The sequence below is a fragment of the Chelonoidis abingdonii genome, chromosome 20 (assembly GCF_003597395.2).
Source record: "Chelonoidis abingdonii isolate Lonesome George chromosome 20, CheloAbing_2.0, whole genome shotgun sequence".
NCBI classification, from domain to species: Eukaryota; Metazoa; Chordata; order Testudines; family Testudinidae; genus Chelonoidis; species Chelonoidis abingdonii.
In genome coordinates this window covers 4,845,545-4,859,495 of record NC_133788.1, presented here as the reverse complement: position 1 = coordinate 4,859,495, position 13,951 = coordinate 4,845,545, and the positions used below count along the sequence as shown (strand labels likewise).

The following is a 13,951-nucleotide window of genomic DNA, read 5'->3' as shown; positions in this document are numbered from 1 at the left end:
GGATATTCTTGAGACATTTTCCCCATGTTCCCCCTCCCACCTCCCATTGAATGTCCTCACAACTGAGAGGAAATGGCGTTTCCCTAAGGAAAACTCTAGACATAAAAATTTTGACTGACTCTCCTGGCCAGTCCAGCTGCATTTTCCAAGCCTGTTGAAACCATTTAAGTAGTCTTATTGCAAGCTGCATTGGTACTCGGCAGCACATAAACTGGTGTTTCTCCCCACTCCTCCCCTCATAACCAGTGCTCCTGTGTGCACGGACAGCTGATTGCTCGGTGCATTCTCCATCGCTGGCAATTTTTAAATCGAGATCAGCTGTCTTTCAAAAAAATCTGCTCTAGTTCCAACAGGAATTAGTTTGGGGCAATTCTCCTGGCCTGTGTTATACTGGAGGTCAGACCCAATGGTCAAGTGTTCTCTTCTGGCATTAGAATCTATAAATTGTGCTGACGTGTGGGCGGGGAAGGGGAAGAGAAGCCGCACAGCCCTGCCATGTGATCCTCCTGGGGGAACTGCCGAGAGTGGCTGTGGCAGGACAAAGAGTGATTAGGCCCAGTGTCTGGGAAGCCAGACCCTCCAGAAGCATTCTGCGGAGCTCATTGTTTATCCTGCTTTCAACAGGAAGCAGTCTGTCTGAGCCGGGGGCGAGCTTTGTTGGAGAAAGAACAGTCGGGATGGGATCTTCTATTAGACGACGGTCTCACCCGTGTGCTCTGCAATGCCAGCTCCCGATTACAACATGCTGTGGATAAAACACTGTTGCATCATGTAGTGTAGACTGGACCTAACCATGTTTTTAACCCCATTCCAAACTGTGGTCAGACCGGGGCTGGTTCTGTGCAGCAAGATAGAACCATGTTTGGCATGGCAGGGGACAAGTCTGTGGCCATGCTAATTTAGGCACCGGACGCCCATAGAGAAGAGCACACCGCAGACTGCACCTGCTCCCTGAATCCTTCCCTGCCTTTGTCCGCCCTTCCTCCAGCCCTATAGAATCCTTACCCTACCGAGTGGGGGAAACATGTAACTGAGCCACTGTTCACTTCACACAGCAGCATCTGGAGGTCCTGGCTTGACTGTTGGAGTGAGAACAGGGCCCCATCGTCTGGGCACCTCCCCATAGTGTTCCCTGATGTTTTAAGCCCCAGTCCTGGTTTGCCTTTGCAATAGGGGACTGGGCTTGTTAGAAAGGTGTGTCCTGTCACCTGCTTTAATCACCTCGGTGCCAGTCCCAGATGTTTATTTGGCTGTGCCGGTGACAGGAGAAGAGTGTGTCTGGAGGTATCTGCAACGAAGCTCTGAAACTGCCTAGGCAGGCTTTGGAAGTGCTGGCCCGTCAAAGGGGATTAGCTGCGAAAAAGCCCTGCACAAGCCCAGCCGAGATAAACAGGAGGAAATGGTCATCCCACCAGGGGAACACCCATCTATCCAGGCTGCAGTTGCCTTTTCCTAGACCCCGTTGCTCGCTCTGCTTTAGCTGCTGGCTGCTCTGGCCTGGCTTTCCCAGAATGTGCAGATGCAGGGCCTGGTCCAGGTTTTATTCCACTGGAACCCACTGGCTTCACTGGAGATACTCCTGATTCACACCAGCGCACATGAGATCCAAATCCTGCCGGCAGCCTTTAGGGGCAAGCGGGGGCTGCAACAATGTGCCTGGTGTCTGCTCAGTTGAAAGGGGCTGATGCTAAGGGATGAGAGGGACGTATTCCCCCACCGCAGCCTGAACCAGCTACCTCCACCCTGCAGGGCCAGGGAGTGAACAGCTGGACTCGGAATCTTAAAGAGACAGACTCTGGTTAAATGCCAGGGCCCTGATCAGGCATTGTCCTGCACCCGTCACTAGTGCACGGTCACTAAAATGCTACCATTCTGATCCGGAATGTTGCATGCACTTTACACTCGCTTTGAACTGGCAGAGATGAAGGCACAAAGTGCAGCCCCCCTGGAGAACGGAGCCCTATGTCTTTCATAGGCCCTTCCCTACCTCACAGACTATGCCTGGGTTAGTTCAAGTGAACAATGGTTTAAATGCTTTGTCCTGGTCGTTCCCTTTGTGCATTTAACTCTTCTGGGGCAACGAAATCCGGCCCAGCTGGTTTAATTTTCCTCACATACCAGCGTCTTGTTCCAAGGATGGGTTACAAACGCTGCAGGGCAAGGTTTAAATCTGGATTTAACATCTGCAAGGGTCAAGGCCCAGATCCTCAAAGGTAGTTAGGTGCCTACCTCCCATGGGAGTTAGGTGCCTAAAAAACCTCTGAGGATCTGGGCCCCAGTTCCCATTGTTGTACCAGAGTGAATAAGAACCGGGCCACTGAGGGAATTTCTCTGGCTGCGACCGAGGCATATTCAGCCCAATGTTGCAACTGTCTCTAACTTGGAGTTTTGTAACTGTCTTTTTCCTGTCTTGCCCCACCCCTGAGCAGTTAGCTTAAACTTGCTGCTGATGTCTCTTTAAAGAAGCATCTCCTTAGGGTTGTGCGATTTTGCATTTTGGGCTCCCGTACCGTCAGGGTCATGCGTTATGTCTGTTCTCACCCCAGTAATGCTGGCAGCAGAAGGCTCAGGAAAGTCCACTTCGGTGTTTAAAAATCCCTTGCTCTCAATTGCATTTGACAGTTTATACCAGATGTAGAATGCTTTGCGCCTGTGGCCACTTTCCAACCAGTAGAGGTGCAGACATTCTCCCGGGCGATGCCCCATAAGGCAGAGTTATGTGAACACTTTCAAATGTGCAGTTCCCACGTCCTGCATCCAGCTGGTTATTAATGCTGGCACATGTCATAGCGTAGGCCACTCAACCCTTATGTAAATCACATGTGGAACCAGGAATTCCCCCCACCCCCACATAACTGACAGTAAGTGCTTCTCGTCCTTCGGCTTTTTCATGTGTCTGTATAGAATTCCTTGGTTGCTTGGGAATAATGAGCCAGCCCCACAGCTGGTGCAGAGCAGATTCAGTCCATTGATGTTCATAGATCCATTTACTTAATGGCGCTATACTGTGCTTCTGAGAGGAAGGATGGCCTAGTGGTTAGGGAACTATCTAGAATTTGGGAGACGTAGGTTCAGTTCCCTACCCTGCTACAGACCTTGGGCTGATCATTTAGCCACTCTGTGTCAGTTCCGCATGGATAAAATGGGGATTCTAGCACTTCTTTCCCTCATGGGGGGTTGTGAAGATAAATGTATTGTGAGATGCTCAGCTACCACAGTAAGGAGTGGCTGGCTAGATGGACACTAGCCAAGGATGTAGCTAAGTATGTGGATAAAACGCTATGAAACTACATTGCAATGGACAACGTAAAGTGTCTTGTAATAGAACCGAAAGAACTCGTGGTGCCAAATTTAGAACATGCTCATAGATTCCCAGGCCAGAAAGGATCATTGTGATCATCTAGTCTGACTTCCTCTCTAGCTCAAGCCAGAAAACGGCCCCAGAATTATTCCTAGAGCAGATCTCCTAGAAAAATGTCCAATCTTGATTTAAAAATGGCCAGTGATGGAGAATCCACCACAACCCTGGGTAAATTGATCCTGTGGTTAATTCCCCTCACTGTTAAAAATGTACGCCTTATTTCCAGTCCAGATTTGTCTAGCTTCAACTTCCAACCGTTGGATAGTTTTGTACCTTTCTCTGCTTGGTTGACAAGCTCAAGAAGTGTAGTTCTGAGTATAATGAGAACATGAAACCTCTGAGGTTCCAGGTCCACTTGGTGCCGGAAAAATGCAAGTTTGATCCTGCTGAATGTTTTAGCTAGTTCTTATCCCCTGCCATCCTAGTATTGTAATAGGGCAAGGAGAATGCATTCACCTAGGCCTCTTTGGGGCAGATCTGCTGCTGCTGTAAATCAGTGCAGCTCCTCTACAATCTAGTTTACTTAGCACAGTTTCACTATGCTAGAAATGTAATTTAAAAAAAAATCCTTTAGAAAAACAAAGGTTGAAACTCAGAGTGGGGGGCGGAGGAATTTTCCTGAGACTGCACAAAACATCAGGCAGTCTGAACCCTGGTAGGACTCCCCGTCTCCAATGCAAATTTCCCCCCAGATATTCTGGTCTCTACGGCTAGTGGTTCAGATTTAAACATTTTATTAAGATGATGTTTTAAAAAAAAAAAGTGAACGGTACAGAACTTAAGCATAGAAGTTTCTGGTTATCAGGGAATAACGTACAGATTATTGAGGGGCGCGAAGTTCGGTTTAAGATCGGGTGGCATAAGGAATACATAATCTGCAGTATCCCCGATTGGGGGTAAAGGGTTGATGGGGTGAAGTACAGACATTGAGATATGAGGGTATGATGTTCATATAATGGCTATGTTCGGGTGTGTAGTATAATGAGTGGACATGATGATGAGGATGGATTGATCCTCGTTTGGTGAGATTTAATGTTCAGGGAGTTTATGGTTCCAGTTCATATGATCCAATGGAGAAAGTCTCTTGGAAACGGCTCTGCTTTCCCCACAATTGAGTGGAAACACAGAGGTTGCTGAGTGCTTTATGTTGGACACCCAGAAACCAAAGCCTGTTGACTTTTGAAAGAATAGCAATCCTTAGCTCTTATTGAGTGCTTTGCACCAGTAGATCTCAAAGGGCTTCACCAAGGAGGTGAGTCTCATTGTTCCCACAGTACAGATACCAGCTGTAACTTATCATTTGTATGAGGGTAGCTCGGGGACGTCTTGGTCAGGGATCAGGGCCCAAGTGTGCTGCACAGGCGTGTAATGAAGAGAGAGTCCCTGCACCAAGGAGTTTACAATCTAAGCATGTATCAAGGGACAAAAGGTAAAGACAGAAGAGAGGGGGAAGGCCAGGGGACAGTGAAAGAATCCTGTTTGATATAACAGGGCAGTGGTCAGACCACTCTCTGCCTGGTTTCCCCATTTGAAAAGGGGCCGGAGAGTGATTCTTCCCTGTCTTGGAAAGCGCTGTTGGATCTGTGGATTAAAAACACGTTACACAAGTGCTAGTGCACTGGTGGTGGATGAGTGTAAACGCTCCGGTGTTGCTTCTCAGCCTTAGCCAGCCTGCTGGGTTTGAAGAGCAGCATTGTCACCTAATAACACCGTAGCTGATTTTAGCCCCTTGGCCAAGCAGGGTGTGCAAAGAGAAGCCTGCTCTGCAGAATTGGGTTTCACCTCTACTGGCCAATACCAAGAGCTGCCACTCCCACACCCGGTGCTGCTGCCTGCGTGACCTTAGCTCAGTGGCCTCTGTTACACATTTTAATCCCGTTCCTTCCTGGGAACACATTTCAGACCCACCCATATGTTGTCCAGGAGTTGGAGCTTTGTGACCGAAACCTGCCTTTCCACGTGTACAGGTAAGTGACATGTGCCTGAAATCTTGCATTCCTTTTGGGCTGCCTTACAGGCCACACCCCCAGCCTCTCCCATATGTTTGAGGTTATTCCCCTTCCCGCATCGTTGCTATTTCGTTCTGCCTGCAGGGTAGCTGTTTTCAGCAGCAGCCTTGTTTTCATTCACTGAAACCCACAGGTGGTAAAGCTAGTTATTGGGCCAGATCGGCAGCTCGTGTGAACCAGTATAGATCCATTGACTTCAGTAGAACTGCACCCATCCATACCAGCTGAAGATCTGGACCTCTATGTGCACTTACTACGCTTGACTTTCGGGGGCAAATGCCCTCGTTCTGGCTGGGTGTCCCACTTCCTTTCCTAACTTGATCAAAACACCCCTTGACTTCAAAATGCTCAGCAATCCAGGAGCTCAGCTCCCTGGTGGGGGAGCCCGGGGTTTGAGTCGGGGGTGGTGTAAATGGAGGTGAGCGTTACACATTGGGGTGCGCATGTGCCAGTGGTGATGTGACTTGCTCCAATTCTTGGGCTCTCAGAAGAAGGGCGACCAGACGGCTAGAAAAGCAAGAAGAGGGCGTGTGAGAGAGCCAGATCCTGATCTCGGTGTAAATCTGGAGTCACCCTGTTAAAGCCAGTGGAGTTCTTGTGGATGTGCCTCAGTGCAATGGGGTTCAGCATACGACCCAGACTGAGTTGGTGGCTTTATCTCATCCCCTTCTGTCAGCTATCTTGTCCTGACTGCCTCCCTACGCCGTGGTATTTGCCCGCCTTCCATGTAAAATCAGTAGCAACTGCGAAGCCCCTAGTGGACTCCATGGGGTCTACATACACTTGGGCTTTATCCTTCTCTTTCTTGTTGTTTGTATTACGGTAGCACCTAGGAGGCTTATGGTGCTAGACTCTCTGCCAACACATCACCAGGAGAAGATCCCTACCCCACAGAGCTTGCAGAGCATCAGACTCCTCCTCTTGCTGGTGGAGCTGCTCCTGATTGGTGAGAGGAGAATCACGCCCACTAACACTCATGTCTAGGTCAAGTAGATGCCAGGAGTGTCACAGGCATCATCCCCTATTTGGGCTTCTTCATCCTTCGGTTGGAGTCCCATTGCAGGGATGATCTGCTCCATTATGTTACAATATGCTGGCTAAGGGACAGACTAGGTATGAGATTGAAGTGCATGGTCCTTTTCATCTCCTCGCTGCCCTGGGGTGCTCCATTGCATTTCCCATGATTGTTCCCTTGTCTGGCAAACCTTTGGGGATTGTAGGCAATGGAGATCCTTGCTGCTGAGAAGAGATTCAGTGGGGCCAAATCCTGCTGTCAGTTCTACTGGTGTAAATTCAAAGTAACCTCATTCAAGGCAGTGGAATTATTCCAGATGTATCCTCTCGTCCCTGAGATCTGAATTTTGCCTGGTGTGTGAACTAGAGGAGGTGTGTTGAGCTGAAAGAAACTTCAGATCAACAGGACTGGATTCTGATCTCATTTACACCAATGCAAAACCAGAGTCACTCCATTAAAGGAACCTACTCCAGATTAACTCTGTTGTACCTGAGATCAGGATCTCTAGGATTCTTGAATGCACTGTTCAGTGGAGATGAAGTATAGGGTGGGTTAGGGTGGATAGGGTGCTGGGTCAGGAGACAGGACACTTGCTTCTATTCCTAGCTCTAACATGGGCAGATCACTTTTCTTCTCAGTGCCTCAATTTCCCCATGTGTAAAATGGGTATAATGATCCCACTCTTCCTTTGGAAGGTGCAGTGAGATCTGTGGATGGGAAGCACGATGGAGACATAAAAGAAAACTCTCCCTCTTGCAGGTGGAAAGTGGTACAAGCGGCACCTAACCTACCGGATCGTGAACTGGCCTTGGTATCTGCCCCAGCACCAGGTGCGGCTGGCGGTGAAAGCAGCTTTCGATCTCTGGAGCAATGTCTCATCTTTGGCGTTCTGGGAGGTGCTGGACAGCCCTGCTGACATCCGCCTGGCTTTCTTCCACGGCGACCACAACGATGGACTCAGCAACGCCTTCGATGGGCCAGGTGCTAATCGCTCCCTCATCGTAAGCTTCTCTTTTACACCGGGGGCTCTTACCAGGCAGCAAGTGAGGGAGGGAGGGGTGGGAAGGGGAAGAGGCTTGTTATCCTCTAGTGCCTCCCCCATGAGCAAATCGGCTTAGTGTCGCTGGCCAGGACTAGCGTGCGATGGCTGAAGGAGAAGGATGGGCCTGACACATGTCATTCTGGGCTGTCCTATGTAAGATATGGGTGTGTGTGTCATTGTTCTTCTTTGCTTGGCACTGGTGAGGCCTCATCTGGAGCACTAGGTCCAATTCTGGGTGCTGCACTTCACGATAGATGGGGACAAATTGGAAAGAGTCCAGAGGAGAGCGACAAACGTGATCAAAGGTTTAGAAAACCTGACCTGTGAGCAAAGGCTAAAAAAACTGGGCATGTTTAGTCTTGAGAAAAGACTGTCCTGATAACAGTCTTCAGATATGTTAAAGGCTGTTATAAACAGAGCTGTGATCAATAGTTCTTTGTAGCACAATGAAACAAATGGCCTAGGGAAGTCATGGAAGTTCCTACACCGAGGGAGGCTGGAGCCATCTGTCTTGGATGGTTTAGTCATAACAAATCCTGCATCTTGGCAGAAGGTTAGACTAGCTGACCCTTGCTGTTCCTCCTAATCCTCTGGCTCTATGATTCAATGTCTACTGGAGGCAGGACATGAAGTTATGGGCTTTATCTGCAGCAAGGGAGACTTGGGTTAGCTATTAGGAGAAATCTTCTAACTAAGGGGAGTTTAGCTCTGGAACAGGCTTCCATGGAAGGCTGTGAAATCCCTGTCACTGGAGGTTGCACAATCACCTGTCAGAGATTGTCTAGCTTTACTTGGTCCTGCCTCAGCACAGGGACCTGGACTTGATCGCTTGTTGAGATCCCTTCCAGCCCTGCATTTATGATTCTGTGTCTCTGATCTCACTCTGATGCATGCTCCACTGGCTTGGATGGAGTTCCTTCTGGTTTACACAGGAGTGAGAGCAGAATCGGGGTCATGTTGTCCAGTGGAAATGGAGACAGGGATTTAGGGTGGGAGAATGTTATCTTTATTTACCTAGAGTTTGGGTAAGACACTGGGACTAACTACGCAAGTGTTTTTGTCTCACTCCTGTCTAAGTACTGAACAACACTTGTCCTGCAAAGTATGCCATGAGATCTTTCATGGACGCAGGCTCTCAAGGACTTGGGACAGATCCTCAAATGGTGTAAATCAACGTAGCTCCCTTGACTTTGATGGATCTAGGTTAATATACACCAGGCATGGATCTATGTCCTACTTTTTATTTCTTCTCCAAAGCTGGTTAGTGGTAAGGTGTGGGCCTCTCATTTCCGAGGTGATGGCTACAAATTCCACGCCTTCGAAACCTGAGGTTAGCCGCAGGTATTTATTCCTAATATCCTGGCTTTAAGGAATTAGTGATTCCTTAGAATTTGTTATTAACAGGCAGCAGGTTTAAAACAAACACAAGAAAGTACTTCTTCACGCAACGCACGGTCAACCTGTGGAACTCCTTGCCAGAGTATGTTGTGACGGCCAAAAGTATAACAGGATTCAAAAAAGGATTAGCTAAATTCCTGGAGGATAGGTTCATGAATGGCTATTAGCCAAGATGGGTCAGGGATGCAACCCCATGCTCTGGGTGTCCCTAAACCTCCAACTGCTTTAAGCATCGGACACCGGCCTCTCTCAGAGCCAGAATACTGGGCTAGATGGGCCATTGGTCTGACCTACTATGACTGTTCTTATGCTCTTGTGTGATGAATTTGCGATGTCAGTTATTAAACTGTATTGTGGACCTTGATACAAATCTGGGACCACAGACTTTTCACAGCTTGGGCTATTTCCTTCCAAGTCCATCACATCCCTTGCTAAGCCATTCTGCTCCGCTATGTCAGGGGCATTTCAACCCCCGTAGCCTTCATCCAATGCAGCAGAATATCGTTCGGAGTGACTGGAGCATGCCTGCTCCCATGCCCAAGTGATTAACCCATGTGATAAAGATTTTCATGCCGATTTCAATGGAACTACACACACTACAGATAAAATGGCCTGTATTTAGAAGTGAATAACAGAAATCATTTTAATCTCACTATTGCTAAAGAGATTAGTCCACAATATCCAACCGTCAGCCTTTTTTTAAAGGCCTGGTTTTAATTTGCATTTTAAAATGTATTTTTGGGACAATTAATTCAAACTATCCAAATGACCAGTGAATTTGGTTTTAAAAGAACAGCTGCTTTCGGGCTGAGCCCTTTCTTTTATTATGCCTGCAAATAAGGGATTTGATTTAAATGCTGTCAGACCCGTAATGACCCTGATACAGACATCACTTCTTGGTGCCTTAGATTCCACGTTTCAGACTAACAGCCGTGCAGGGCCGGCTTTAAGCCGATTCACCCGATTCCCTGGAATTGGGCCCCGTGCCGAAGGGGGGCCTGCTCTGGGCTTCTTCAGTGGCATTTTGGTGGCGGAGGTCTGCTCCGGGGGTCTTCGGCGGCGGGGGGTCTGCTCCGGGGGTCTTTGGCGGCATTTCGGCAGCGAAGGTCCTTCAGTACCACGGAAAACCCGGAGTGGACGCCCCACCGCCGAGTATTCTAATTGGGCCCCGCGGGTCATAAAGCCGGCCCTGCAGCTGTGTTAGTCTGTATCTGCAAAACCAACGAGGAGGCCTTGTGGCACCCGAGAGACTAACAAATGTGTTTGGACATGAGCTTTCGTGGACTAAAACCCACTTCATCAGGTGCGTGGAATGGAAAATACAGGAGCAGGTATAAATACACAGCACAGGAAAAGATGGGAGTTGCCTCACCAAGTGGGGGGTCAGTGCTAACGAGCCAATTCAGTGAAAGTGGAAGTGGGCTATTCTGAACAGTTGACAAGAAGGGGTGGAAATCACGTTTGTAGTGCAAATGAGTCCAATGTAATCAAGGTGGCCCATTTCAAACAGCTGACATGAAGGTGTGAGGATCAGCAGGGGGAAATTAGTTTTGTAGTGATTCCCCTGGGAATGTTTGCGGTGCATGAAAGGAAATGACTAGCTAGTGAAAGGGAGTGAGCAAGGATTTACCCAAAGGTGAATGGTTCAAATCCAGCTGTAACCAAAATGTCACGTTAGCTGGGATTGGATGCCAGTTCCTCTTGGGCTGATTTCCATTTCCCAAACCCACAATTGACTCTTGCTGGCAGACTCAGTGGAGAGGTCAAGGACAGAATAGGAGGTTTGGCATGAGTTGCTTCTATAGGTAGCTTCTCCCCATCACCGAGAAAGCAAATTTTCCCTGCCTCATACACTCCCTGATCTGGGAATAGCTACAGGACTTCTACTTTTGGGGCTGTCTGTTTCCCACCAGTGTTCTCTCACTAGCTGCCACTGTATCCAGAGGTGGTGTTAGCCCACTGAAGAGCCCCAAACAGGAATGTTTTTGTCCCCCTTATACCTCGCCCACACGCTAAAAATACTAATTGCGTTATTTCCACAACCCAGAAAGTTTACCAGCAGAGCCTGTACTAACATACATGTTAAAAAGTCCACGTTAAATAGGATGATTGATATTGTCTACGTATTCCTAGTGCCACCACGGACTGCATCCTTTGCTCTTTTGTGCCCAGACATCCCTCACCAATTGTAGAACAGGCTCAGCACGTGCATGTGACCTGTGCGTCAGTTGTAACCGCCTCTGCTCCTCTTTCCACCAGGGGGCGCCCTGGCGCACGCGTTCTTCCCCCGCCGTGGGGAGGCGCACTTCGACAGCGACGAGCGATGGTCCCTGCATAGCGGCAAGGGTCGCAACCTGTTTGTGGTGGTAGCGCATGAGATCGGGCACACGCTGGGGCTGGAGCACTCGCCCGTCAGGAGCGCCCTGATGTCTCCCTATTATAAGAAGCTGGGCAAGGACTTTGTGCTGAGCTGGGATGACATCCTTGCTGTCCAGAACCTGTACGGTGAGCCTGGCTCTCCTGGATCCCCTTTGTCATCTTTTGGCTTGCGTGTGTGTCCTCTCCATGTGCCGCCCCAACCTCTGCATGGGTAGCTGACCCCGCAGGCATCGATAGTGCTACCCAGAAAGACCACAGGTGCGGTTTGGTGGCGATGGCGCTCGGCCAGGTTTATTTTCAACGAAGTATGGTACTAGTGCCCCCTAGATTCTGCAGGTACTCTAGCACATGTAGGCCCATTACAATCGACCGGCTCAGTCAGCAAGGGGACTTTCTGTTGCTCCCTAGGCTGGACAAGGGTTAAGACAAGGTACCCTGACGTCTATAGACTGAGATAAACAACTTACATGCCACCTGACGTGTTTCATGACATCTATTTGTTACCGCCTCTTGTTCCTTATATCTTCGACAAAACATCCCTGTTCATTGTTTTGTCAAAGCAACTTTTCTTGTACTAGACTGGGGTGTATCTGTACCAGCTGGAATAACTTTATGTAAATATCTAGTGCCTAGTAAACTAACAACAACTTTGCCAAGTTCACGTACTGCACAATGAACTTGTGAGCATCTGGTTTAATACATGGCCTGACTTTGGTTCACAGCCTCTGGTTCAGGCCTCAGATCTTGCATCAGACTCGCGCTCTGTTACACCCTCTTGTTTCAGCTAGACCCAGGTGAATGATGGCTCTTCTGGTTCTCTGGCAATTCTGAAAAATCAGAGATGGGTGGGGGCTGGGAATTGTCGTCTGATCAAAAACAAAAACTGTCAGAATTTCAGGTGAATTGAAAAGTAACAAAAAAAATTGTTTCAGCAACATTGAAAAGTTTCATTTAGATTTTGACCACTTGAAAACATTTGTGATCGTTTTTTTAAAAAAAGAAGACAAAGAAAACAAAGTTAAAGGAAATTTTGGAACAAAAAGTTGCTTCAAATTGGAAAATCAAAATGTTTCAGGATTTGTGAATTTTGTTTTTAAACAATTAAAGGAAATTGATGTGAATTTCCAAACTGTTTCAGGATAGTCATATCTGCATCTTTACCCCCCAAAAATGTTTCCGCTGAAAAGGTTTACCCAGCTCTAGCTCCTTGGTCTAGTTCCTTGTTCGTAACCTCACATCCAGATAAAAGGCTTGCGTGATGTCTAAGTGCATCTGAAGACCACCCCTTTTCCTGGGTTTTCCGAAGCCCTGGGGGAGCTCTTTGCCAGAGGATGTTGTGAAGGCCAAAACCATAACAGGGTTCAAAAAAGAACTAGATAAATTCATGGAGGACAGGTCCATCAATGGCTATTAGCATCCCTGCCCATCCTGGCTGTCTCTAGCCTCTGTTTGTCAGAAGCTGGGAATGGGCGACAGGGGATGGATCACTTGGTGATTCCCTGTTCTGTTCATTCCCTGTGGGGCACCTGGCATTGGCCACTGTTGGTAGACACGATACAGGGCTGGATGGACCTTTGGTCTGAGCCAGTATGGGCACTTCTATGGAAGCATCCCCTGTGCAGCCACTCTATACATCTCAAGGTTTCTCTTTCCATTGCAGGAAAGCCTTCCAAGGGCTCAGCTGTGCGGTTTCCTGGGAAGTTATTTGCTCATTTCCAGGACTGGAGCCCTGATTTTCCAGGCAACGATCAGCTGCAGGGGAGCCTCCGCTCTTATTACTGCCAGTCCTTCTTCGATGCTATAACCATCGGTGAGTCTCTTGGACGCCGACACGCAGCTGGAGCCCTCTCCCTGCTGCTCCGTCCAGCCCGCCCTCCCTTGCTGTAGGTGTTTGAGATGGAAAAGACAGGCTTATTAGACCCACTGGCCTGTTTTCCCTCCAGCTGGTGCTGGTGGAGGCAGTGTTAGTAACCCCCTGGGGGATCAAGTCTAGGGTCTCATTGAAAGGGTTGAGGACGTAGCACATGTGTGTCCTGAGGAGAGGTGCGCAGGGAAAGAGAGAGACGTGCCAAGTGGGAGAGCTGCTGTGTTAGCCGACACACCAAGGGTCGAACTGAGGACCTCCAGAACTAAAAGCAGAAGCCAAGGATGGGACTATGACAGACTCTGATCCTCTGCAGATCAGGCACAGAGGGGTAGCCCTGCAGCCTGCTCCCCAGTGGGGTACCTAAGTACACGTGATAGCAAGGAAGAAGGTGCGAGGAGGCACGAGGGAGGAGTACAGAGGGACTGCAGAGCGGATGTAGTAGGAAATTATCTCAGTGATGCAGAGCCTTGATGGTGAGGGCCAGAAGAATGAACTTGATGCAGGAGAAGAGAGACGAGGTGGGTGAGGTGGTATCTTTTATTGGGCTGACTTCTGTTGGTGAAAGGCAGGCGAGAAAGGGGAGTAGCCTAGATGGAGCGACAGGAGAGGAAGACACCTTCCCCAGTAGCAGTGTCTGTGGATTGAGAGGAGAAGCTGGGGGCCATGGAGGGGCGGGTGGCTGCAGGAATCAGGGGGAGAGACGACCGAAAGGTCGGTGCTGTTGGGTAGGGATGGAGGTTAGAATGACATAGCAGAGGAGCCGCAGGGCTTGCTCAGAGCCTGAATGCAGGGAGAGGAGAGGTGAGTCGGAGATGGGCAGGTGAGGTTGTGAATGGCCGGGGAGCAGAGGGCTTGGGAGGAAGTGGTGGGTTTGCCATAG

General features: G+C 48.9%; 1 protein-coding gene across 1 annotated transcript in view; it reads left to right on the top strand.

Moving 5' to 3' along the window:
- MMP28 (matrix metallopeptidase 28) overlaps window positions 1-13,951 on the top strand; it is a 32,740-nt gene that overhangs the window by 12,433 nt on the left and 6,356 nt on the right. The window contains exons 3-5 of the mRNA XM_032789652.2: window positions 7,145-7,366; window positions 11,085-11,330; window positions 12,865-13,014. Of these exons, the coding sequence (XP_032645543.1) occupies window positions 7,145-7,366; window positions 11,085-11,330; window positions 12,865-13,014 (618 nt within the window). The remainder of the gene's footprint in view (window positions 1-7,144; window positions 7,367-11,084; window positions 11,331-12,864; window positions 13,015-13,951) is intronic.